This window comes from Mustela nivalis (assembly GCF_964662115.1).
Source record: "Mustela nivalis genome assembly, chromosome: 9".
Lineage (NCBI taxonomy): Eukaryota > Metazoa > Chordata > Mammalia > Carnivora > Mustelidae > Mustela > Mustela nivalis.
This window is the reverse complement of record NC_139028.1, coordinates 115,001,546-115,024,241: the sequence shown is the minus strand read 5'-3', so window position 1 is coordinate 115,024,241 and position 22,696 is coordinate 115,001,546. Positions and strand designations below refer to the sequence as shown.

Below are 22,696 nucleotides of genomic sequence, written 5' to 3'. Positions count from 1 at the left end.
CGTCACGTGAGAAAAACGCTCGCCGGCTCCGCCGTCACGTGACGGAGTCCACGGTGGGGGAGGGGGGCTCGGCGGCGCTGACGCGAGCGGGGACGCGGGCCCCGGCCTTTTCGCGCCCTTGGGGAGCCGGCCGGGCTCTGCGGGACCTCGGAGCCTGCGCCGCCGAGCACGAGACGCACGGATGGGGCCGCAGGGCACGAGGTACCCGGTGCGAGGCGGCGAGCACCGGGCTCGGAGCGCTGAGATGTGCGGGCGAGCCCTCCTGCGTAGCTTAGTACGGTCTTCCGGGCGCCTCCGTGGATCCGGGGTTGGAGCTGGACCGTCCTCGCGGACACACAACCACCAGCTCTAGAGAGATGAACGCTGTTTGCTGCAGGACCGCAGACTGGGAGAGTGACCGTTCATTCTGGCTTTGAGGATCCGTTATGCATCCTTGAAGACCAGAAGATTCTCGGGGCTGAAAGGGGTAGAAGGGTGTACCTAGCTGGGGCAGAGGGAGGAGAGGGTCAGTGGCGCGTGGGCTCCGCCCCTTGTACGGGGAAGTGGTCCGTGAGCCTCGCAGAGGGATGGAGGCTGCCAAACGATGAGGGACACCGGTGGGAAGCACTGGAAACGTTTTACCAGAGTGGAATTGCGTTTATGTGGCCATTTTTAAAAGCCCCCAGGACTGTGCAGAAGAAGGGGGTTGGTCAGCCAGGGAAGTTTTCCCCTCGCCCTGGGCTGCGGGTCTGCAAAGTGGAAGTCCAAAGAGACTGTCTGAGCTCTAGTCCCCACAGCACCAAGGCTTCCCTAGCGCTTCGAAGAGCCCTGGGCACCCCTGCATTCCTTAGGGCTGGTTTGGCTCCGCCTTACCCTCTGGTATTGGTATATGTCTCCCAGCCCTCTGCCCTCCAGCTCCTGGCCTGCAGTGCCGGACCCTGCCTCTTTGTTTCTCCGTCTCCTTGCCCTCAGCCTCCGTGCATCACCAGACTTCTCTAGAATGCTAGGGGAGGCTATTCCTGCCTTGAGGGGTGGGGAAAGTCAGTGTAAATAGTACTGCCTCTACCCAGGCATGTAAGTCGGGTACACTGGGAGTCATCCTGGACCCTCCCCTGTCACCCCACATATTACAGCCCTTCAGCAAGCCCTGACTGCTCCATCTTCCAAACAAGTGGCATGGCTGTCATCCTGGCTCCGGCCACCATCTTCTGTCACCTGGACAACTAGAGGAGCTGAGCGGTCTCCTGCCTCCCCGCTGTCTTCTGCAGTCCACTCTCCAGACAGCACCAAACTGACCTTCCTAAAACGTCCCCCTTCTCACACGCTGGCTCCTTCTCTTCCTAGGGCTCAGCTTCAGTGGCTGGTCCTCAGAGAGGCCATCCTGTGCACGGCCACCCACCACTTATCACAGTGCAACAGTGTTTGACATGTGTCTGCATAGGGTGCTGTCAAGAAGCTTCCAGCACCTTCCCACAGTCCCATCCTTCCCTGGACAGTAGCTTCCTCCCCACCCCCAAACAACCTGTCAAAAAAATAAACCCACAAAAAAGAAAGAAAACCCATAAAAGAACCTAGCATTAGCTACTCTCTTAACGTCCCGCTCCTCTCTCCGTCTCTCCCCCTCTCTCTACCCCTGTGGCTTTCACAGCTTTGCCCCCGCCGCCCTTACCTGAGCAGCCCAGCTGGAGCAGGAGGCAGACGTCAAGTTTCTCTGGAAGGCAAGGAGTGGAAACAATCACACCCGGCCTCTGCCCCTGACACCTGAGCGGCTATAGGGTCTTAGGGCCTTGAGGTCTTTGAAGCAGGGCCCTGGGGAGGCAGGGGAAGACATAAAGTCCTCAGGCTTTGTTTGGTTTTTGGTTTTGGGGTATTTAAGAGAGTGGGGGGACAGGGGAGAGGAAGAAAGAGTTTTAAGCAGGCTCCATCCTGAGCACGGAGCCCAACTCAGGGGTCCATCTCCAACCTGAGCTGAAACCAAGAGGTGGATGCTTAACTGCGTCACCCAGGCACCCCAAACTCTTCATGATTTTTAATGAGTCTTCAGACACACACACACACACACACACACACACGAACTCTTTAGCTTTTCATGTTTGTTTTTTTTTTAAGTAATCGCTGTACCCGATGTAGGGCTTAAACTCACAACGTCAAGGGGCACCTGGGTGGCTCAGTGAGTTAAAACCTCTGCCTTTGGCTCTGGTCATGATCCCAGGATCCTGGGATGGAGCCCAAGCCCACATCATCATCGGGCTTTCTACTCAGCAGGGAGCCTGCTTCCTCCTCTCTCTCCCTGCCTGCCTCTCTGCCTACTTGTAATCTCTGTTTGTTAAATAAATAAATAAATCTTTAAAAAAAAAAAAAAAAAAGAACTTAAAAAAAAACCAACCTCACAACGTCAAGATCAAGATTTGCATGCTCTACTGACTGAGCCAACCAGGCGCCCCTCTTTGGGATTTTTTATTAGTGTTTGGACACACACACACACACACACAGACGCTGCCAGAGGTCTGTTCTCACCTGACCCTTCCGAAGGGCTCGGACACCAGAAAGGAGCTAGAACTGGGAATCAGGAGTCCCGGGTCTCTAGTCTGTGCTTGGCTGCTGACTTGCCGTGTAACTATGCGGGTCCCTCTCTGCCTCTGCAGCGGTTTCCTCATCTGTACAATGTGCTTGGTGGTGTGAGATGCTCACTGAAGCTGCTTCCAACCTTGTGTTTTGTTCTGGAAGGGGCGTTCGACTTCCCTGGGCCCGTCATCTGGCCGCAGCTCTGGAGAAGAGCTGGGGTTGGCCGTCCTGCGCCCCGCAGACTGCGGGACTGGAAGGAAGACCTGACCAGAGGCAGGCGGCCTCTCCAGGCTCGAGACTGGCACAAGCAGTGACGCCTTTCAGGTCCGGAGGGCCTCGTAAACCTCAAAAACGTTGTGTCTCGAGAAGGATCCGTATAGGAACAATTCGGGGTCTGTGCCAGAAGTCGAGACCTGTATAGCTTCAGCCCTATGCACCGTCTCAAGCAAGACAAGGCCCTTCTTTGGGCCTCAGGTTCTTCCTTGATACATTGAGGGGGTTCGCCTGAGATGCTCTCGGGATTTTTTTCAACCCCAAATTCTTAGCCTCACCCATATTCGAGGTGGCCTCCCGCAGGTGCATAAGTATGTGGGAATATGTGCGTGGTGAGGCAGATACCGAATGGAGGGAAGTGGTCACCATCTCAAACTTTTAAAATACTTACTTGCTGGGAAACTTCCTCCCTTCAACCACCACTTCTTACCCAGCTGGTTGGGTTTAAAAATGCCAGAATTCAGGGGCGCCTGGCCGCCACGGTTAGTGGAGCATGGGACTCCTGATCTCGAGATTGTGAGCTCCAGCCCCATGTGGGGCATAGAAATTACCCGCAAATAAAATCTTTAAAGAAAAATGCAGGAATTCCCAGAGAGCGGTAATTTATTCATTAAACCTGCATTAGATGCACTACTCTGCAGGAGAGCGCATACAGGACAAAAACCCGTCGCTGTGGTGGGGGGCTGAGTGGAGGGACCAGCCTGTGCCGAGCCTCGGCAGGAGGTCGTCTGGACTGTGCACACACAGGAGATGGTCTCCGTGTGGTCTCGCTGGGGGACCCTGCCAAGGGTATAGCGTCCAGCCAGTTGGCAAGGCTTGAGCCCAGATTGTGCGCTGAGACGGACAAAGGGCATTCGGGGTACGGGCCTGCCTCTGTCTGGTTCCACCACTTTCGGGGTGACTGCAAACGGGATACGCGGCTTTTGCTTTGAGCCTCGCCTGGACATTGCGGGAGGGGTGCCAGCAGGCCTTCCCTCAGGGGGTGGCTGGGAGGGTTCGTCCCCCCGTGTTCCTAAAGATGGAGTACACCTCCCCATACTTCAGGGTCAGGACCAGAAACGAAACAAATCCGCGTGGACAAAGCCCAGGGAATCCCACTAGGCATCTGGGAGGAAGGTCTCCCCGGAGGAACACTCCAGAGAAAGGCCCGGAGGCCGCCAGCGGCTGGAAGATGCTAGCAGGACACTAGTGGGGGCAGAAGTCAGCCCCGAGCCGAGCCGAGAGAAAGCAGGTCTCTCTCTTCAGGCTGCAGGGTGGAGGCGGCAGGAGGGAGAGGGATGGATGGTTTTAAGCCCACAGCAGGGGTGCGAAAGGGGAAGCTCCAGCTTGTTCACCAAAACCTGGCATGCTGGGGTTCCAGGGCCCCCTCGGAGCGCAAGTGAGGTAAGTTTAGGACAAATCAAAGGCAGCGTGCTTGCCCCAGCAGGGGAGGACACCGATGGAACTCATTACTCCAAGATGCGGTCTCGGCTGGAAATAGAAATAGCTTCACAAAAGGTTCAGATAAATCCACGGCTGACAGTTCCATTCATGGGCTGGAAGGGGAAGGAGGCTGTCTGGGGCCTGCTGGCCTGTGGGGAAGGCCGACCGGAGGCCACCGCTCGGGGCCCCTGTCAGAGGCCGGCGTCAGGCGTCCGGGCCCAGGAGGCGGTGCCCGCGGTCCAGGCCGAAGCCAGGCCTGAGCCCCGGGGCCCTTTCCTCCGCCCTGCAGTAGTCACCCGCCACTGTCTGGGGAGACACGGGGAGGCCACCAGCTCTGTGGAAAGCGTCCTGGCCGGGCTGTCCCTTAAGGGACCAGCAGAGGGAGACAGACACCACGCACATTCCCAGCTTCCAGCCCAGACACCCTGTCACCGGGCCCGGTGACAGCTCGGTGCCCAACACTGTGCTACGCACCCAGGGAGAAAGGGGGCCCAGAAGCCGACGTCCCTGGCTGGGATGGGGTCGCTGCAGTGGACGGGGGCGGCGGGCAGAGCGACTTCGGGCCGCTGGGGTAGGGCAGTGATGAAGGGCAGGGCGGCTCCGGAACCATCCGCAGCCCCGAGCCCCTGGTAGGCAGGATGCGGGCCTTTATCGGTCCACACCGTTCCTCAGGGTACATAGAGGAGGTGCTTCTGAAAACTGGGGCGCGTGGTGCCCCCCTGACCTGAGTGCCAGCATCTCCCCAACCCCAGGCGCAGGTCCCAGGCCAGGTGTGGCCTTCCCCTCCTTGGCCCCTTGCCAAGCTCTCCTGTCCCTCTTTTTCCTCCCCACAAATGCCCCCGGTGCACCTGCTGGAATTCTTGAGCCCTGTGTCACTTAACGCACTTTGCAGCAGCCAGCAGCGGAAACTCGGGGGGCTCTGGGGAGCAGCACGATGGGCCCTCTGAGAGGTGCCTGTGGGGGCCAGGGAAGGGGGAGCTTTTCATAGCCCCAAACCACTGCTGTCATGCAGAAGGACCCACGGCTGGGAAGCCCGGACGCACTCCGCACAGCTAGGACCCGGTGACCACTCTCTCGTCCCCTCAGAGCTTCCTGTGCCCAGAGTGTCTGCCCTGTCCCCTCCAGCCCTCAGTTCACAGAACCCGGATGGGGAGGCTGTCTGGGATGCAAAGGCAAAAAGCTCAGGAATCTGAGAGGAGAGTTGAACCAGGAGCAGCCCAACTCTAGAACTCTCCATCCAGCCTATGTCCGTGCCCTGTGGGGACGGGTCAGCGTGGGGGTTGTGGGGCCTGGATTCGGGAGCAAAGCAAAACCTAAAGAACAGGAAGGATGCAGACTCGGAAGGGGAAGGTAGCGTCACCGGCAGAGCCAGGAGGATAGGGCGTGAGGAGGGGCAGAGACTAATACGCCCGCCGTCTAGCCCTGAATGCCAGCGAATTGACTTGTATTAACTCAATTGTCCTTATTCTGAGGGAGGTATCGTTCTCATCTTTCCTGTTCCATACAGGAGACAAGTGAGGTGTAGAAGGGCCAAGCGACTTGCCCAAGGTCACACAGCTAGTAAAGGCGGAGGGCACCCTCGCTCAGTGTCGCTGTCCCCACAGTGCTGGGATGGCAGCCACGTGGGGTGGGACTGTGTGTGGTCCCAGGGAGGTGCTGCCGTCCTCTGAGCCCCCGGGGCCCCCTGAGGAACCCAGACACTCTGGAGAAAGCCTGAGAAGTCTGAAGGAGGGAGGCGGTGGGGAGGGAGGGGACAGCGCGGGAGGAGCCGGCAGTGACTCAGCAGGGCCGGATAAGGATCTTCCAGCCCAGGGAGAGGTAACCCCACTCCTCTGCCAGGGGAGACAGAGTCACGGAGCCTGAGGCATGGGTTGGCCAGGGCAATGGAACATCCTGGGAGAATTGCGGGGAAACTCCTGGCAGGCAAGGGAGGAGTTGAGCATCTGGAGGTACCCCTTTGCCCCTGCCTTCCTCATGCTCTCATCACCCAGACGTCCTTGCCGATGGGGAGATGGAGCCTAGGCAGGTCAGGGGAGAGGCAGGCAGCAGGACCAGGTTCCTCTCAGCCCCGCGGGAAAGCAGGGGGCAGGTGGGCGCGGTGTTCCCCGGGAAAGCTGAACCAGTCCAGGTGTGGGTGGGGGGTGCAGGGCAGGGTAGGGCCGGGGCTGAGGTAGGAGGAGGTCCTCTGCGCCCAGGGTTTCCGCTGACATCACTACCAGCTCAGGGCGAGGCAGGGCCCTCTGGGCTCCTGCCCACTAGAGGGAAAGGGAAAGTGGACAGCCCTGCCGTCTCCCTTCCCCCGCCTGCCCTTGGCGGCCCCCAAGGCCTGCTCTCTGTGGAGCGTGCACAGGGGGATGGAGAAGCGGCCGCCTCAGGGATGCGATCCCAGGGAGCCCCCTCTGGCCTCTGGCAGCCCAGGCAGGGCCTCTGAGCCTACCTAGCCCTCACCCTGCAGGAGGACGGGTTTGGGGGCTTGGAAGCCTGGGGGAGTCCTCCGCCCGGCTGTGGGCGGTGGGTATCTATCGCCCCGTCCAGCCCTCAGTCCACAGTTCAGACCCACTTGGCTGCTCATGGAGTCTGTAATTCTAGATGAGAGGAATGGAGAGCTTCCGGGGGGCTGACTCCCACCAAACCTGGAGGGCCCCAGGCAGGTGCCTGGCCCAGCAGCACACTGTCTGTTTGCATCAGCAGTGGCTGGTGTGTAGGGCGTGAGAGCCCAGGTCTCCGGGTCTCTTTCTGTCCCAAGGATCCTCTCAGTGGCAAGTCCTGCGGTCCCCCCTACCCCAGGCACTCAGAACCCAGCCTCTTCCCCTGTGCGGGGAGGGTAGGGAGGGAATGTTAGCATCTGAGCGGTATCGTTAAAAGGGTAGACAGTGCTGGGTTCCAGAGGACTCTTGTGTGACCTTAGGCAAGTGGCTTCAGTGTTCTCACATATAAAATGGGTAAATTCCAGTTCCCATCCTAGAGGCTTACTGTAAGAATGACATGATATCATCTCCCCAAAACCTGAGCCCAGGACCCAACAGGTGGTGAGAGTTCAGTATGTTTAACTATTTTCAGTATTTAAGTTTTAGATCTTTTTTCTTTTTTAAAGATTTTATTTATTTATTTGACAGACAGAAATCTCAAGTAGGCAGAGAGGCAGGCAGAGAGAGAGGAGGAAGCAGGCTCCCCGCTGAGCAGAGAGCCCGATGCGGGGCTTGATCCCAGAACCCTGGGATCATGACCTGAGCCGAAGGCAGAGGCTTTAACCCACTGAGCCACCCAGGCACCCCAGTTTTAGAGCTTTAAAAGGAGTAAAAGTGTCACCAAGAGATGCCAGGCATCGCTGCCCCTGGCAGGCCCCTGCCCCTCCCGCCCGCACACAGGTCAGCCTCTACGCCTCATCCCCATGGCCCCACGGGAACTGCTTGGTGAACCCAGGCATGAATCAGTGAGTGTCCTTCCTTACCTCCGTGGGCTTCACCACCACCGCACTCCTGCTCCAGGACCGGACTGGAGGCCTCCCTCATTCACAAATCTATGACAACCTCTGGGCCAGAACCCCTTCGATGCCAGTCCTGCAGCTGTGTGGGACATGGTGTTTTGGGGGTATTTGGACTGCTTTCCTGGGAATGCCGGTGATGGGCATAGCGAGGGAAGGAAAAGGGAAGGGACAGGGTCTAGCCTGTCCCTGAGCCAACACTGACTCACCCCCACCCCCTGTGAGGGCAGTGAGGGCATCACCCACCGCCAGCCCCGCCCACCTCCCAGCCACATCCCTTGGGGCCTGGCCTGTCACCCCCTGCGGACGATAAGGCCTGCAGTCTGAAAGGCCACACAGGGCAGCAAAGCAGTGTCCTTCTCATGATCTCCCACCATCCCGTGGGGGAGGAGGGCATAGAGGGTCATAAGCCATACCACAGAGAGGTGATGGGCTTATCCCAAGGCCAGGCGGGGGCCAACTGGGAGTCCCTCAGCCTAACTCCCAGCCTGGCCCTCTGCCAAGTGCAGGGAACAGCCCGGGCCAGCGCGGGGGGCCTCGCCCTGCGATCGCCACTGCCCCTCCTGCCATCCAGCTCCATTTCCACCCTGAAGCTGCGCCTTCTGCTGGGACTCTCCTGCCTCCTCCATCTTCTGATCTGAAATGAGGGCCCCTTGTCACAAGAACATGAAATTCCCCCTAGAGGGAATTTCTCTAGAAAGGGGAAGTGGGTGGGTTTTCCTTGTCCCCTCTGTCCTCCTGCCGCTAGCCCCCAGCAGGGATTCGGGAAGTGCCTGCACCTTGTACCAAGACAGATGGCTCTGGGGCTCGGGGGCGGGAGTCTCCCATAACCTCTGCCTGCCCTCAGCAGTAGTCCCAGAACGCCAGCCACAGGGGAGCGGGAGCCTGCCTGAGACCCCGGGCTGGAAACCAGAGGGCAGCCACCTGTGCCCCTACCCCCCAGAAACATGGGAAGGGCTATTCCTGCTCTGCCTCTCCCCCGCCCCCGCCCCCAGCCGAGTTCCAACAGCCCACCTATTTGGGATTTGGCAGCAGAAAGACACGGTCTTTATTCCAGCCCCCAGCCCAACCCACTGGCAGCTCCTGGCCTGCAGCCTTTGCCCAGACATGGCAGAGGGGCACTGGCTGCTCGGAGATGGAGCTGATTTTCTCTTTGGCAGTGGGGAAGATGGGGGGGGGGGGGGGCTTGGCCACCCCCTGGGTGAGGGGAGAGGGCAGGGATGCGAGTCTAGACAAGAGGCAGAGGGAGAAGGAGACTTCTCCAACATGGGGGTGGGGTCACTGTATCAAGCTGGGGGGGGGGGGGCAGGGCTGCATCTGTGTGTAAAGCCTGTTGTCCCTGCACTCACTTGGCCTGGGTCCCCATTTAGGAGCCCCTGGACCTCAGTTCCTGCAAATCAATAGTTTCTGGACTCGTGAGGTGAACATTTGCCGGGGGAGGGGCCGCGCAGCATGGTGAGCTCCTCTCCCCTTCCCCTGCACAGTCTGTCCCTCTTCCTCCTTGGGCTCCTGCCTCCTCCCCTCCTTCCCACTCCCACCCATTTCTTTGCCTCCTCGCCTCTCCTCTTCCCTACCCTTCCCTTCTCTTTCCCCTCCTCTTCTCTCAGCCCCCACCTCCCTTCCTCAGCTCCCCTTTCCCTCCCGGCCCCCTCGGCCCCCTCCTCCTCTCCCGCGTGGGGGCTGCTTTCTCCCTGACTCAGCAAGGTGCTTTACAAGGTGCTGAGGGGGCTCAGCCAAATCCAAACCACATTGTCTGTGCACACACTCTCCACAAGGAGCAGGCTGCAAACCGGCGCAGAAGGATGGACTGCACCCCCCACCGGGGGCCTTCCGGGCTCCCTCCCTCTGAAAGAGAAGGCTGCTCCAGGACCTTACAGGCTGGCCTCAGTGCCAGTCACCCACTGGGCATCTGCCTTCTTGACCTTGGCATGGGCATCAAAAGATCGCAGGGCTCACACGCCAAGAATGTCATTGAAACCCCAGAGTTCTGGCTGGGGTGGAGGGATGATGGGGAAGAGGCCCCCCCCCAGCACTTTTCAGAAGGAACCCCCCCCAGCAGGTTTCCTCAGAGCTGCTACTGATGCCCCAGAAAGCCCCCTGCCCCCAACCCCAGGCCAGCTCCCCTTTCCCAGCAATTTTTCTCCTTGTTTAGAAAGAAAAAAGAAAAAAGAAAGAAAGAAAGAAAGAAAGAAAGAAAAAAAAAACCCAACAACAAAGTCTGTCCCACTCCAGTGAGGTAATTGAAAACAAACTTCTTCCCCACCCCCCCACCCCCCCACCTCAGTCCCGCACAGTGCAGAAAAGGGAAGAGCTGCCCTGGGAACCCAGCACTGGTCCTAACCACCGGCCGGCTCTGACCTGCAGCCTGGGGGGGCTGTGGCAGGGTTGGCGGGGCGCCCTCCTTTCTGTGGGGGCACTGGGACAGGAGCATGGAGTGAAGGATCTGATGCTGTTCCAGAGAGAGGAATCACCTTCCAGGGCTGGCCCACCACGGCCTCACCCACTTTGAAAAAAAACAAGCAACAGAAGCAACTTATTACCAAATGATTTAATTGGTGGTCTGGATTAGAGCACTCAGGCCTTGGAGACCAAAGGACTGTCCCCCAAGAAGTCACCAGAGGAGATGTCTGCAAGTCGCAGACGTGAGCTGTTTCCTCTGCACTCCCCCTGGTGGCTCTCTGGAGGGGGAGAAAGAGGGCAGGAAGGAGACCCTTCAGGGAGGGTCTGGGCTTATGGGTCCCCCAGGTATCCCGCCTAGCAAGTCTCCAACCAGGCCTGAGGCAAGGAAGAAGGGGGGGCACTCTGCAGCCAAACCACCCCTACCCCGCCACTGAAAAACCCCAACAACCCCAAAGCCCAAAGGCGGGAGAAGACCAAACGTCTTTAGGGGGAAGCATTTCACAAATGGGGACTCTTGGTCAGTCCATCGCCTTGAATGGGAGCATTCCCGCTGAGTCACCCGTGCAGCCTCTGGTGTTGAAACTGGTCTGGTGCCTCGTGCTGATTAATGAACTACAATTCCCCCACCCATGTGCTCTCTCCCGGCCACGGGGAAGAATGAAGAACCCTGTGAACCTGAGGGGAAAACCCTCAGCCAAGTGCCCTCTACTTTCCTTAGAGCTGGGCAGTGGGCCCGCGGTGCCCTCCGCCTCCCTCACCCCAGGGGACCTCGGGAGCCGGTCAGTCACCTGCCCCAGCCCCAGCGCCTCCCTCAGCCCCGGCTTTTGGAAATGGGACAGGCGGCGGGACAATAGGCAAGGGGGGCGGTCAGCCCAGACAAAGGGCAGCAGGAAAAACACCATCACTTGCTAGGAAGCCAGCTCGCTGGCATTTGGGAGAATGTGTCATTCCATTTACTCAGGGGGAGGGGGAGGGGAGGGAAGGTTAGAGATGAGGAGTCGGAGGTAGCGTGAGCGCAGGGACCCCGCACCCCAGGTCGACGCCGTCGGAGAAGAAAAGGAGCGGGCGACTCACTCCCCCAGCCCCGGGAGTCTGCAGACGGACTGATGCCCTCCCCGCCCCCTCCCCCAGGAGGCCCAGGGTGGTACCGCCGCAGCCTCGCCTCACCTCACCCCTCCTCGGTGTTGTGGGAGGGAGAGGAGCCCCAGAAGCCCTCCCTTCCCTCCTCCCCCCTCCTCCCCCCACCCCGGGGAGGGCCGCTACAATTTGTGGTTACAGCTTTACACGTCAGAAAAAAAAAAAAAAAAAGTTTGCAGAATGTCCCACACCGAAAAAAAAAAAAAAAATCCGAAACCGAGCGAAAAAAACCTGCGAGTGGGCCTGGCGGATGGGATTATTAAAGCTTCGCCGGAGCCGCGGCTCGCCCTCCCACTCCGCCAGCCTCCGGGAGAGGAGCCGCGCCCGGCCGGCCCGGCCCCCAGCCCCATGGACCTCCGAGCAGGTAGGAGCTCGGCGTCCGAGGCCCCGGCCCCCGCCCCCGCCCGGGAGCCGCGAGATCCGGTTCCCGTGCCTCCTCCGGGAGCCCCGAGCCGGGGCCGGGCTGGGGAGCCGGGAGCCACCCCCGCCAGCAGGGCTCGGGCCGGGGGAGGCACGGCCCGGCGCCCTCGAGAGGGGCCGGGCGGGGACGCGGCATTCCTCAAGTCCGCTCGGCGGGGCCAGGAGGTGGCCGGGAGCGCGGCGGGGAGCCCGGGCGACCCGCCGGCCAGGGGAAGCCGGCAACCTGGAGCCCCTGCGGGACGGGGTCCCGGGGATCCCGGCGGAAAGAGCCCCGCGCGAAAGTCGGGGAGAGCGAGTCCGAGGCGGGGAGCGGGCTTGCGGGAGGGGGACGCGGCGCGCGGGGAGGAGGGGGCCGGGGGGGAAGAGGGGAGAAGGGCGGGGAGCCCGAGGCCGGGCCGGCGGGAGGCGAGGGGGAGGCCGACACCTCGGGCCCGCCGCGCTCCCTCCCCGGCCCGCCGGGAGGGGAGGGCGGGAAGGAGGGCGGGCGAGAGGAGGGGAGGGCGGAGGGCAGAGCCGAGCCTGGCTGGGCCGGGCCGGGCCGGGCTGCGGGACCCGCGGCTTCCTCGCTGCGCGCCGCGCGGCCGGAGCCCACCATGCTGCCCGCGGCCGGGGAGCCGGCGGCAGGTAGGGGCCGGGCGGCGGGGCGGGCGGCAGCGGCAGCGAGTCCCCGGTCCCGCCCGCCGTGGCCTGGGAGTGATTAGTGCGGGGGACGGGCGCAGCTCGGCCGGACCCGGCGGGAGAAAGTCCGTCACCGGCCGGGCAGCGGCGGCAGCGGCCGCTCGGCCCCGGCGGCCCGCGGCGGGGCGGGCGGGCCGAGCGGGGAGTTGACGCGCGGGAAAGGGCAGCGGCCCGCCGGAGCCCCGAGCCCCGCTTCCCCGGACCCCGCCCCCGCCCCCGCCGCCGGGAAGGGAGCGACCGGGCGGGAGCGGGCCGGGGGCGGGGCCGGGGGCGCCGAGGCCACACAGGGGGAAGGCGCCGCCGCCGCCGCGGGGAGGGGGCCGGGAGCGAGAGGTCACCGCCGAGGGGGAGGGCCAGCGAGCGGCCGCCGCCGCCAAGTTCTCCGGCCGAGCCCCTGGAGGGAGACCCCAGGTCCCTCGGGCCTCGCCAGAGTCCCCTCATCTCTCCCCTCCCCACCTTCCTTCCCAGCGACTCCACACTGCGCTCCAGAAGCCCCCACCCCCCCAGACACCCCCCCCCAACTCCCACGGGACCCCGTCCCAGTTTCCCCCAGCGCCCGGCCAGGCCCTCCTGGCTGAGGTAGGAGGGAGCTGCCAGGAGGGGTGGGGAGGCTGGAGGTCCCCAGCCTTGGGACAGACGCTGTGGGTGAGGGCGCTGGACGCACACCTCTGTGGGGCACTCTCTCTGGCCCTGACCTTGAGCCTGAGGGACTGACACCTCCGGCCTTTCACAACCCCCAGAGACCCCGTTTCCGGCTCTGAGCACCCGCTACCCCTCCCTCGGGACACCGGGACACGTTCCTGCGACAGACCAGATAGCACCCCCCTCAGGCGCACACGCGGTTTTCATCTGCTGCCCTCACTGACCTGGAGCCACACTCTCAGGTGGGGGGCGGGGAGAGAACTGGCACCGGGCGCCGCCGCAAGAGTCGCCTAGCAGCCCTCGCATCCCCAGCCTCTCGTCCAGACCCGTGTAATGGCTCCCTGTCCCCTCCACAGAGCCCCGCACTCCTGCCCCGTTCACACTTGTGCACCCTGCTGGGCCACACCGGCCATGGCTAGTGACACTTCACATTCCTCTCCACAATCCAATGCCACCTGCCTATTCACACCGCGGCTCCCGCCTGCTCCCTCCCTGCCCCTCCCACCCCTCTGAGTAACAACAGCCTTTCAAACTCCCCCACACTCCTGAGACTGTTTCCTTCTCTTGGTCCCCCTGTCTGGCTCTCAGCGGACTGCCGGGCTGTACCCACCCGCTGGCCCCCACCTGGGCCCCGCCGCCCCCGCATGATCCTGCCCTCCCTGGGGACAGCCGGGGACCTCTTGCAGCACCGTCCAGAACCCTCTCACTCCGACAGCTCTACTCCCGTATCCACACTGCCTTCCCAAGGCAGGGCGGCTGGCCCACCTGTCTGCTTCTTGCCCTGGGCCTCAGTTTCTTCTTCTGTCATTGAGGCTGGAGGAGAAGGGCAGGGAGGGTGCTGCTGAAGGGGACAGCAGACATGGGGCCCCACGTGGCTCTGTTCAGAGCAACTTAAGTGTGCACAGCGCAGCCCTCGCGAGAGCCCAGTCACCTGGTGGGTTGGTGGCAAATCTTGGGGATCCTGACTTCTGGGCCTATGTGGACTCGCCCCCTAAGCACTTCTCAGTGACCTGGGGCGGAGGGAACCAAGGAGAAGATGGAAGGGAGAAGAGCCAAGGGAAGGCAGCACCCCCCCCCCCCGAGGACAAGGCAAGATGGGGTGCTTCTGGGGGCCTCTCCCTGAGGAGGCTGGTCAAGAGGAGCCCCCGAGGGCCATGTCCTAGAGTTCAGTGCCCGGATCTCACACTGCACTGGACACACTAAACCACTCCTTCCCCCAATTCCCCTCAATAGATCCCTCCAAGGTCACTGCGGAAGCTGGTCCAGGGCTGGCCTGAGGGCAGAGCCTTTCCGGCTCCCACATTTTTCAGCACCTCTGGAGCTCTGCGATGCCTCCCCAGCTCCTACATTTTCAGCTCGTAGCTCTTAAGCAGCCATCCTAGGTGCAGAGTCTCCTGGCTGATTTGTCCTACCCACCCTGGCCGCCCGGGGCCCATCTGCCCCACTGAGCCCCCCATCATCACTGAATGAGGTCAGCCTGGAGGACACAGGCCAGGGATCAAGGGGCAGCTGGCTAGAGACCCGCGTACCGGGCTCTGCCTGCCTGTGCAGCCGTGTCAGGGTGGCCGTGCGCTTGCGTGGGCTGAGTATGTGTGTGTGTGTTCATGAGGGGGGCCTAGGTTCCCAGGGCCCAGGGATCTGGATGGAATTAGGGGCCGCCCGGGAGGGGGCCAGGATGGGGGGTGGGGGGCTCCAGCAGGAAACGTGAGCTGCACTCATTAGCCCCTCACGTGCTCTGGCGGATTTATAAACACAAGGGAAGACGGGATGTAAACAATCAGTGGGCAGCAGCCAGAGGCAGAGCTGGGACGGGGGCTGGGCTAGGGGCCAGGACCGGGGGAGGGGGCCCAGGACCCAGCCCCCAGTGGCCGGGTCCACCTGCACAACAGGACCCTGGCTAGAAGGATGGAGGAGGGCTCTGGGATGCCCACCCACTTCTCCCTCCCGGCGATGCAGGCTAGCTGCCCCAGGTCCTGGCGATGCAGGCTAGCTGCCCCAGGTCCCAGCGATGCAGGCTAGCTGCCCCAGGTCCCGCTGCTCACAACTAAACCACAGGTGTTCTGTGCCCCAGATGGCTCTCCGTTTGCTGCCTGAGATACAGGGACGTCTTGCCCAGAGCAGAAACCGTTGTACTAGACAGGAGAGCCCTGTCCCCTTCAACTCTCCGAGCCTCTCCTCCCTCTAGGCACCTGAGACTCCTTCCTTCTTTCTGGCTCTGTCCATGGGTCGGTCAGTCCGATCCTGCGGCTCCTTCCCCTACCCCCACCCCCCAGCCTGCAGTGACACAGTTACCTCAGAACTGAAATATTCCTGGAAACACCGGCCTCGTCTGGTTAATTTCATGAGCCGTTTTTCTGCCCAGATGACTTAGCTCTTGTTTATCCAAAGGCTTCTCCCCCGGCTGTCCCTGTGCAGGGAGCCAGTTCTCCCCAGGGATGTCCCACAGGGCCCAGAAGGGGAGGGGAAAACAAGGCCCAGAGTTGGGGTCCTGACCCTGTGACCCTTTCCCCACCCCAGCCCCTCATGGCATAAGAACTCTGGCCAGAAGGGCTGCCCCAAGCAGTGTGGGGGACAGAGGTGAGCCCAGCTCCCAATCCGGGTTTCAGCTGGGACCCTCAGCATCGCCGCTGACTCAAGGCTGGAAGGGCCACTGCCCACCTCGGCAGGTATCCAACTTCCGAAACGAAACCCATATTATACCCCTAGAATCTTGGAGGTCACTTGGCTAGATAATCCAGGCTGAGGATAGCCCTGGGCTTTGTGCAGAGGAGGAAGGCCTGGAATTCTCTTGGGATGTGAGGCATGATGAATGGAGCTAAGCTTTGGAAAGGCAGAATGAGGGAAGGAGCACCAGGAGGGACGCCACGGGCTGCAGATGGGGACAAGGACAGGCGGCTAGTCACGTGCCTGATCCTGCTCTCTGTCTACACACACGCACGCATGCTCTCAAACCAAGAGGCCCTCATTCCCAGGGGCAGGGTCTCAGAGCAGTGCTCTCCCCCACCCTGCCCACTCCCATGCCAGCCAATGAAGTCGCCAGCCAAACGCCTGGAAAAGTGAAGACTGACGGGCAGGGCCACTGCAGAAGTCCCCACCCGACCCTTACACCCTTGTCAGAGACATTCTATACAGTCTGAGTCTTAAACCGTCTCTAAAACTCTGACCCAGCATTACGGCTCACTCCAGACTCCCCCTAACTCTAAGTTCAGTCAAACTGTCAAACGCATATCCAACTCATTTCTGACTGTCACAGCAACAACATATGTCATCGTGAAATTCTGCAGAAAATAGAAAGCAGAAGAAACCACTCATGATCTCACACCTACCCAAGCTTCAAACCCTCACCGGCCCTCTCTTCGTGACAGGCCATGTGTAACCCCAGCCGACGTCTGAATGAACACATTCACAGACCTTGGCCCCAGCGAATCCTGAGCCTGTCCAAACCTAACCACATCCCCCAGCCGGACTCAAACCTCAACCACACTCAATCAGCCAAATCCCAGTAAACTAACCTGAAACTTTAAAAGTAACCCAGTCCTTAAACCTAACCCAGCCCAATGCCAATTATAGTCTAACCCTAATCGCCCTTACCCAGTCCCCTCGTTCTCTTCACCGTGGACCTCAGCTAAAAGCTGGGAAAATCGTGCCTCCTGCTGCCTATGTCTGTCCTCACAGACCCGACCCCTGGGCTCAAGGGGTATCCTCTGTCCTCACAGACCTTGACCCCCTGGGCTCAAGACCCCTGGTATCTCAAGATGTCCAGACTCTTCAGCACGGTTGGCTGACAAACCAAACCCAACAAATACAGCCTATTCCCTCTCCTCCTCCCTTTCCAAACCCCCACCCCTCCCCCTCTTCTCCACAGGCTGATCAAAGGACCCCATCCAGGGGGCGCCTGGGTGGCTCAGCCCATTAAGCATCCAACTCTTGATTTTGGCTCAGGTCATGATGTTGGGGTCCTGGGATGGAGCCCCCAGTCAGGCTCCATGCTTAGTGGGGGCGTCTGCTTCCCCTCTCCCTCTGCCCCTACCCCGCATGCGCTCACATCTCTCTCTCTCTCTCTCTGAAATAAATAAATAAATCTTCAAAAACAAACAACAGACTCATTCAGGTCAAACTCTTCCCCCTCCCACCTCCTAGATAAGAACGGGGCAGACCTGGGCCCTGGGTCAGTCCACACCCAGGAATCCACTAGAATGTACCCCCAGCTACAGGAGGCAGCCCTGTGTCCTTCGGCCTGCCGTTGGTGATCTAACCTTGTGTCCTTCGGCCTGCCGTTGGTGATCTAACCTTACCCCTTGCCTCCTATGGCTCGGCTTGGACTTGTCTCAGCCTCTCTCGGGCCCTTCCCAGGACTGACTGCTCCGGGCTGGCAGTGGGCACATGTGCTGTTCCCCACCCCCTCAGCTCCAGCGGGACGGGGAGGCTGGGGGAGCACTGGTTCACAGACCCTAGGCCTGGCCCCATCCCTCCGTGTACACATACACATGTGTCGGCGTAGATACGGCGACCCTTAGCTGACACGCCAGTATGCTGGGAGATACACACACCGCGGCCAAGTCCTGGTCCTCGTTCACACACATGCCCCTGTGAGCACACACACCCTGGCCAGGAAGGCTCCCCTACTCCACGCCCCCTGCCTCCCATCCTGCGGCCCACCCTTCCCACCCCCCTCCAAGCCCAAGGTGGGGACACACACCTGAGGGCCTTGCCAGCCGTATCTTCCGCTGGGCCCGGGCCTGCGCTCACGCCTCATGCCCCTCCCGTCCACAGGGGACTCGTGGGGGCTGCTAGCCTGCCTGTGCACTGTGCTCTGGCACCTCCCCGCAGTGCCAGCCCTCAACCGCACAGGGGACCCGGGGCCTGGTCCCTCCATCCAGAAAACCTATGACCTCACCCGCTACCTGGAGCACCAACTCCGCAGCTTGGCTGGGACCTACGTGAGTACCGGGGTGACGGCAGGGTGTGGGAGTCGGTGGAAGAGACACAGAGTGGTGGAGGGGTCCCAGTGAGCAGCAACGACCAGGGGGCCCTCTGGTTCCCAACGGTCCCCATGTCTGGCCCATCTCCTGCCCTTCCCTCTTAGGTGCCCCTCTCTTCCCCATCCCTGGCCCCAGGACTAGGCATGTGGGCAGGCCTCGCACCCGCCTTGGCCCATTGCCCCACTGGCTGCCCGCCCAGCCGCCCGCCTCCCCCTGGGGGCCGGGGAAGTCTCTTCTGTTTACACCGTGTTGTGGTGTCTCTTGCACGGGCGGGGCTGGGTGGGGATGGAGGGGCCCCACCTCCCATGCCTGTGTTCCAGCTCGCCTCTGCCCCAGACCTGGGGCCCTGCTGCTCTGGACCCATGGGCCTCCCTTCTGTCTGCCTCTCCCATCCTAGCTGGGCCTCCTAGGGGGGACTTGGGGGAAGGGGGCCGAGGGGAAGCCAGGCCAGTAGTGGCAGGAGGTTCGGGGTGTGGATGGAAGTTGTGCCATAAGGATTTGGGGGCAGTCCAGAGGTGTTCCGAGAGCCCAGGAGAGAAGGGAAGAGGGTCAGAGTTGCGGAGGACCAGGGGGAACCAGCCCCTCTTCCCGTGTTCCTCTTCCACATCCCAGCCCCTACTCTGGAGCCAGGGAAGGAAAGGGGAGGAGGGTGGTGGGGGAGCTGGCTCCGGCCCCAGGATACACCGAGGAAATTAGTTTGTCTCTGTGCTTGTCAGCGTGTGAACCTCCCCCTGGGCCCTTGCCTCTCCCAGGCCTCGCCCCTCTCTGCTCCCTTTCTCTCTGGCTGCAGCGCCCCCCTCAGCCCTTTCCCTGGGCCCCAGGCCTCTCCCTTGAGGGTTGGCAAAGCTGTGTCCTCGTCCCCAGCCTGCCTCCTATACCCTTCCTGCAGCCGAACTCTTGAGACTGCCTCAGTTTCTTCCTTCTGCAGCCCTGCTCCTGGGAGCCCTGTCTTGGGGGACTTGGGGCTTCATGAGTACCGTCTATCCCTGGCCCTTCTGCTGGTGGGACCAGGCATGTCGGGAGGCAAATGGAGCTCTGATTCCCACCCGCTCCTCCCTCCCCCTGGCCAAAAACCTTTGCTTGACTCTGCTACCCCCTCTAGCTCCCGACCCTTTTTCTCTCCTGGCTTTCCCTGCCAAATTTCTCGAAGGAGTGGTCTACACCCTCTGCCTCCGCTTCCTCTCCACCCACTCACTCCTTAACCCCCTGCAATCTGGCCTCCAGGCCACTGAAGCGGCTCTCTCCAAGGTCGTCAGGCACCTCCTCCTGGCCGAACCCAGCAGAATTTTCTAGGGCTCATTCTCCTTGATCTCTGTTTTGCAGCCACGCTGTCGAGCTCTGCTGCCTTCTGAACTCTTCTTGGCTCTTCACTCTTCTGGTCCACCTTCCACCTCTGCGGCCTGGCCTCCTGTGTCCTCCTGGCTCCTCTTCCTCTCTGCCCTGCCCCGTGGGGGCCGCTCCCAAGGCTTTGCACACACAGCCCATCAGCACACCCTCCCTGAGTAGCTCCTGCAAGGTTTTCTCTTTCTACACCTCTTCGTGGGAGAGTTCGTCACCCCCACTGCCTCACTGCCTCAGCTGTCACCTCCACGCAAATGATACCCCCGGAGAAGCTTGGGGAGGCCCTGGAGCAGAGAGGGGCCTGGTGTGCAGACGGGTGTCTGGGGACCCAGGACACTGCGGCTCTGGGGGCAGGTATCTCCTGATGGCCGCTGGCTGCTCGGCCCTCCTCCTTTCCCATCGCCCTCTCCTTTTCACAGCTGAACTACCTGGGCCCCCCTTTCAACGAGCCTGACTTCAACCCGCCTCGCCTGGGGGCAGAGACCCTGCCCAGGGCCACTGTCAACCTGGACGTGTGGCGGAGCCTCAACGACAAACTGCGGCTGACCCAGAACTATGAGGCCTACAGCCACCTGCTGTGCTACCTGCGAGGCCTCAACCGCCAGGCCGCCACGGCCGAGCTGCGCCGCAGCCTGGCCCACTTCTGCACCAGCCTCCAGGGCCTGCTGGGCAGCATCGCGGGCGTCATGGCGGCCCTGGGCTACCCGCTGCCCCAGCCTCTGCCGGGCACTGAGCCCACCTGGGCCCCTGGCCCTGCCCACAGCGACTTCCTCCAGAAGATGGACGACTTCTGGCTGCTAAAGGAGCTGCAGACCTGGCTGTGGCGTTCAGCCAAGGACTTCAACCGGCTCAAGAAGAAGATGCAGCCTCCTGCGGCGGCGGTCACCCTGCACCTGGAGGCCCACGGCTTCTGACCTCTCACCTTGCCCACCTCCCCTCTCGCCTCCTCCTTTAAGCCCTGCTCCCGCTCTGGGAGGGAGAAACCTATGCACCAACCCTTGCTGAGCCAGGAGACAGAAGCCAGGAGGCTCTGGTCCTCTCCGGACTTGGAAGGGGGTGCGATGCAGTAAGGCCTGTCCCCTCCCGCTTCCCAAAGTCGTGCGGGTCTGGGGAAGAGGTCCAAGAGCTCCTGTCCCATTGCCACAGGAAGGAGTGCTCACCTGAGCAGAGGGGTGCCAGCTGGTGCAAGGGCTCTCACAGCTTCCTGCGTCCTGCCCAGCAGGTGCCGGTGCCACACGGCCCCTCTCCAGTGGTACGTCCAGGAAGCATGCCTGTAGGGCAGGGAGGGGGGCCACCAGGGCCCCTGTGTTTCTGGGGTGAAGCCCTCCGGCTGCCCCGCTCTTCTTCGATAGGTGTTGCTCCCCTATCCCCAAATAACTCGCTACACCCGATTCAGGAAACGCACACAGTGGCAAGTCCAAACAGGGAGAAACGGGATTTAAAGGTGGAAGAGGCAGGGTCTGCATTGGAGGTCAGACTGAAAGCGTAGGGCCAGGGACAGACCGGACCCAGGGGTCACCAAGGCAGTCGGTGGCACAGGATGGCAGCCAAAAGGACCTTGCTTTGCATCTGGTCGTGGGCATCACGGTGCCTCCTCCCCACCCCCTTTCCGGGCTGGCTGTGGGTTGCCCAGGCTGGGGAAGGCAACCAGAGCCACCGTCGCAGGGTTCCCTGAAAGTTTACATTGCAGTAGCATTGCAGGGTGCAGGGGGCAGCTCCCCCCCGGGCCCTGCCCCCAGCCTCACCCACTCATGACTCTAAGTTTGTTGTGTTAATATTTATTTATTTGGAGATGTTATTTATTAGATGATATTTATTGCAAAATTTCTATTCTTGTATTAACGAATAAAATGCTTGCCCCAGGACTTCGTCCCTCCTGGTCCTTCTACTCCCAGGCTCCCGCGCGCCCACAGGCTTGGAGTCTGCCAGTCCAAGGCTTGGTTCGGAGAGGCGAAGAGCTTGGGGAAGAGGCTCTGCCCGGTCCATAGGGAGGGTGCGGGCACAGCACACTCTGCCCCTCTACCCACGGCGTGTCCTTCGGTCCTTCCGACATCCGGTGTCCCCCTTCCAGCCTTTGCTCAGCCCGCCTCACCTCTCAAGATTACTTTAAGGGTCTCAGAGGTCTGTCTGCCCGCAATGCTGTCCACCTGTCCCTCCGGTCAGCCTTGCGCAGTCAGCCCTCAGCTTCGCCAGTACCCCCACCTGTGACAACCCACTGGGACCCCCAGCAGTGACCCTCACCTCAATGCCCTTCCTCTCCTGGGGAGTGTGAGCGACTGCGGCCAAGTCACAAGTCTCGGCTTACACTCTACTCCTTTCTTCCCAGTGTAAGACAGCAGGTTGGGGGAAAGAGGAAAACTCAGTTTGGTCTGCAAGCAAATGGGGTAGGTACTGCTCAAGGGATGACCTCAGCTCCAAGCCCAGCCTCTTAACCTCCTAGAGTGACTTTGGACAAATTACCTAAAGCTCTCTATTCTCCACTTTCCCCATCTGTAAAATGGGGATGATGAAACAGCCTCCTAAGACTGTTTGAAGGCTGAGAGAAAGATAAAGGTAAGATGCCCGGCTGCGGCGGCAGGGATTAGTAAACTCAGGTGACTTGGGACAGTCCGGCCTGCTGGGACACTCTGCAAAGAGACTCGGGGGAGGTATAGGGGCTGACTGCTCCCAGATGACACAGAAGTATTTTAACAGGAGATGGTGTCCTAAGCAAAGGAAGTAACATGATGGTGACATCAAGCCATCAACAAATACTTTCAAGCCTGCCCATCATTATGCTAACCGGAGTAGGAACTCCAAGGGCAATCAGAGAGCTAACGTGGCTCCTGCCCTTACGCCCTTACGGAGCCTGTGATCCATCCGGGGAGGGAAGGGCAGCTTACCTGAAACCACCGCCAGGGGTGTGAGTGTAGACGCGGGAGCCACTGGACTTGTCTGTGGGCGAGGTGGCTTCTGCTGATGGTCCCACGATCACCTGGCCCACATGCGAGGGGACATGCCCCACAGAAGGGTCCAGGCTCTCCGGGCGGGGCTATCTTCCCTGGCTCTCTCTAGATACCCCACAGGCCTACTTCCTGCCTAACAAGATAGGAAGGAGAGGGCATCTGGGCTGTCTCCACGCTGGGGCAAATGGAGTGGCAGCCCGTAAGGCAAGGCACCAAGCAAGCGGCTCTCCAGAAGACCGGAAGAAGGGAGGCATATCCCACAGCCATGCACTGTGAGCATCTTGGGGGACAGACTCCGCTTTCTCTATTTCTTTACCCCAGTGCAGGCGCAAGTCCAAAGAAGGTGTTCAATTAAGTGTGCTGACCCAAACCACCCAGAAAAGGGGTCCTTTGCCCCAAATGCTAAAATCCAAGGCAGACTGTGCTTA

General features: G+C 61.1%; 2 protein-coding genes and 1 long non-coding RNA gene across 6 annotated transcripts in view; 2 read left to right on the top strand and 1 right to left on the bottom strand.

The window, feature by feature from the left end:
• The first annotated feature begins 61 nt into the window (after positions 1-61).
• On the top strand, positions 62-1,546 carry LOC309873316. Its single transcript, XR_014316294.1, has 2 exons — positions 62-474; positions 1,113-1,546. It is a non-coding gene; the product is annotated as an uncharacterized lncRNA (long non-coding RNA).
• LOC309873314 (uncharacterized protein) overlaps positions 76-22,696 on the bottom strand; it is a 49,720-nt gene continuing 27,099 nt past the window's right edge. The window contains exons 3-4 of one of the 3 annotated variants that reach the window (XM_082748682.1): positions 1,649-1,690; positions 76-348 (exon numbers count right to left, since the gene is read on the bottom strand). In XM_082748682.1, the coding sequence (XP_082604808.1) occupies positions 272-348; positions 1,649-1,690 (119 nt within the window). In that variant the 3' untranslated portion in view covers positions 76-271. Of the gene's footprint in view, positions 349-1,648; positions 1,691-7,316; positions 8,361-10,081; positions 10,227-10,256; positions 10,402-22,696 lie in introns of those variants that run through there. The other 2 variants (XR_014316284.1, XM_082748683.1) reach the window with 2 other exon arrangements.
• On the top strand, positions 11,426-21,188 carry CLCF1 (cardiotrophin like cytokine factor 1). Of its 2 annotated transcripts, none has more exons than XM_082748679.1 (3): positions 11,426-11,624; positions 17,774-17,940; positions 19,743-21,188. In XM_082748679.1, exons 1-3 carry the CDS (start codon positions 11,441-11,443, stop codon positions 20,235-20,237), a joined length of 846 nt encoding a protein of 281 aa, XP_082604805.1. In that variant the 5' UTR covers positions 11,426-11,440; the 3' UTR covers positions 20,238-21,188. The 2 variants fall into 2 exon arrangements, with proteins under 2 accessions (XP_082604805.1, XP_082604806.1); XM_082748680.1 differs by lacking the exon at positions 11,426-11,624 and adding an exon at positions 11,660-12,304.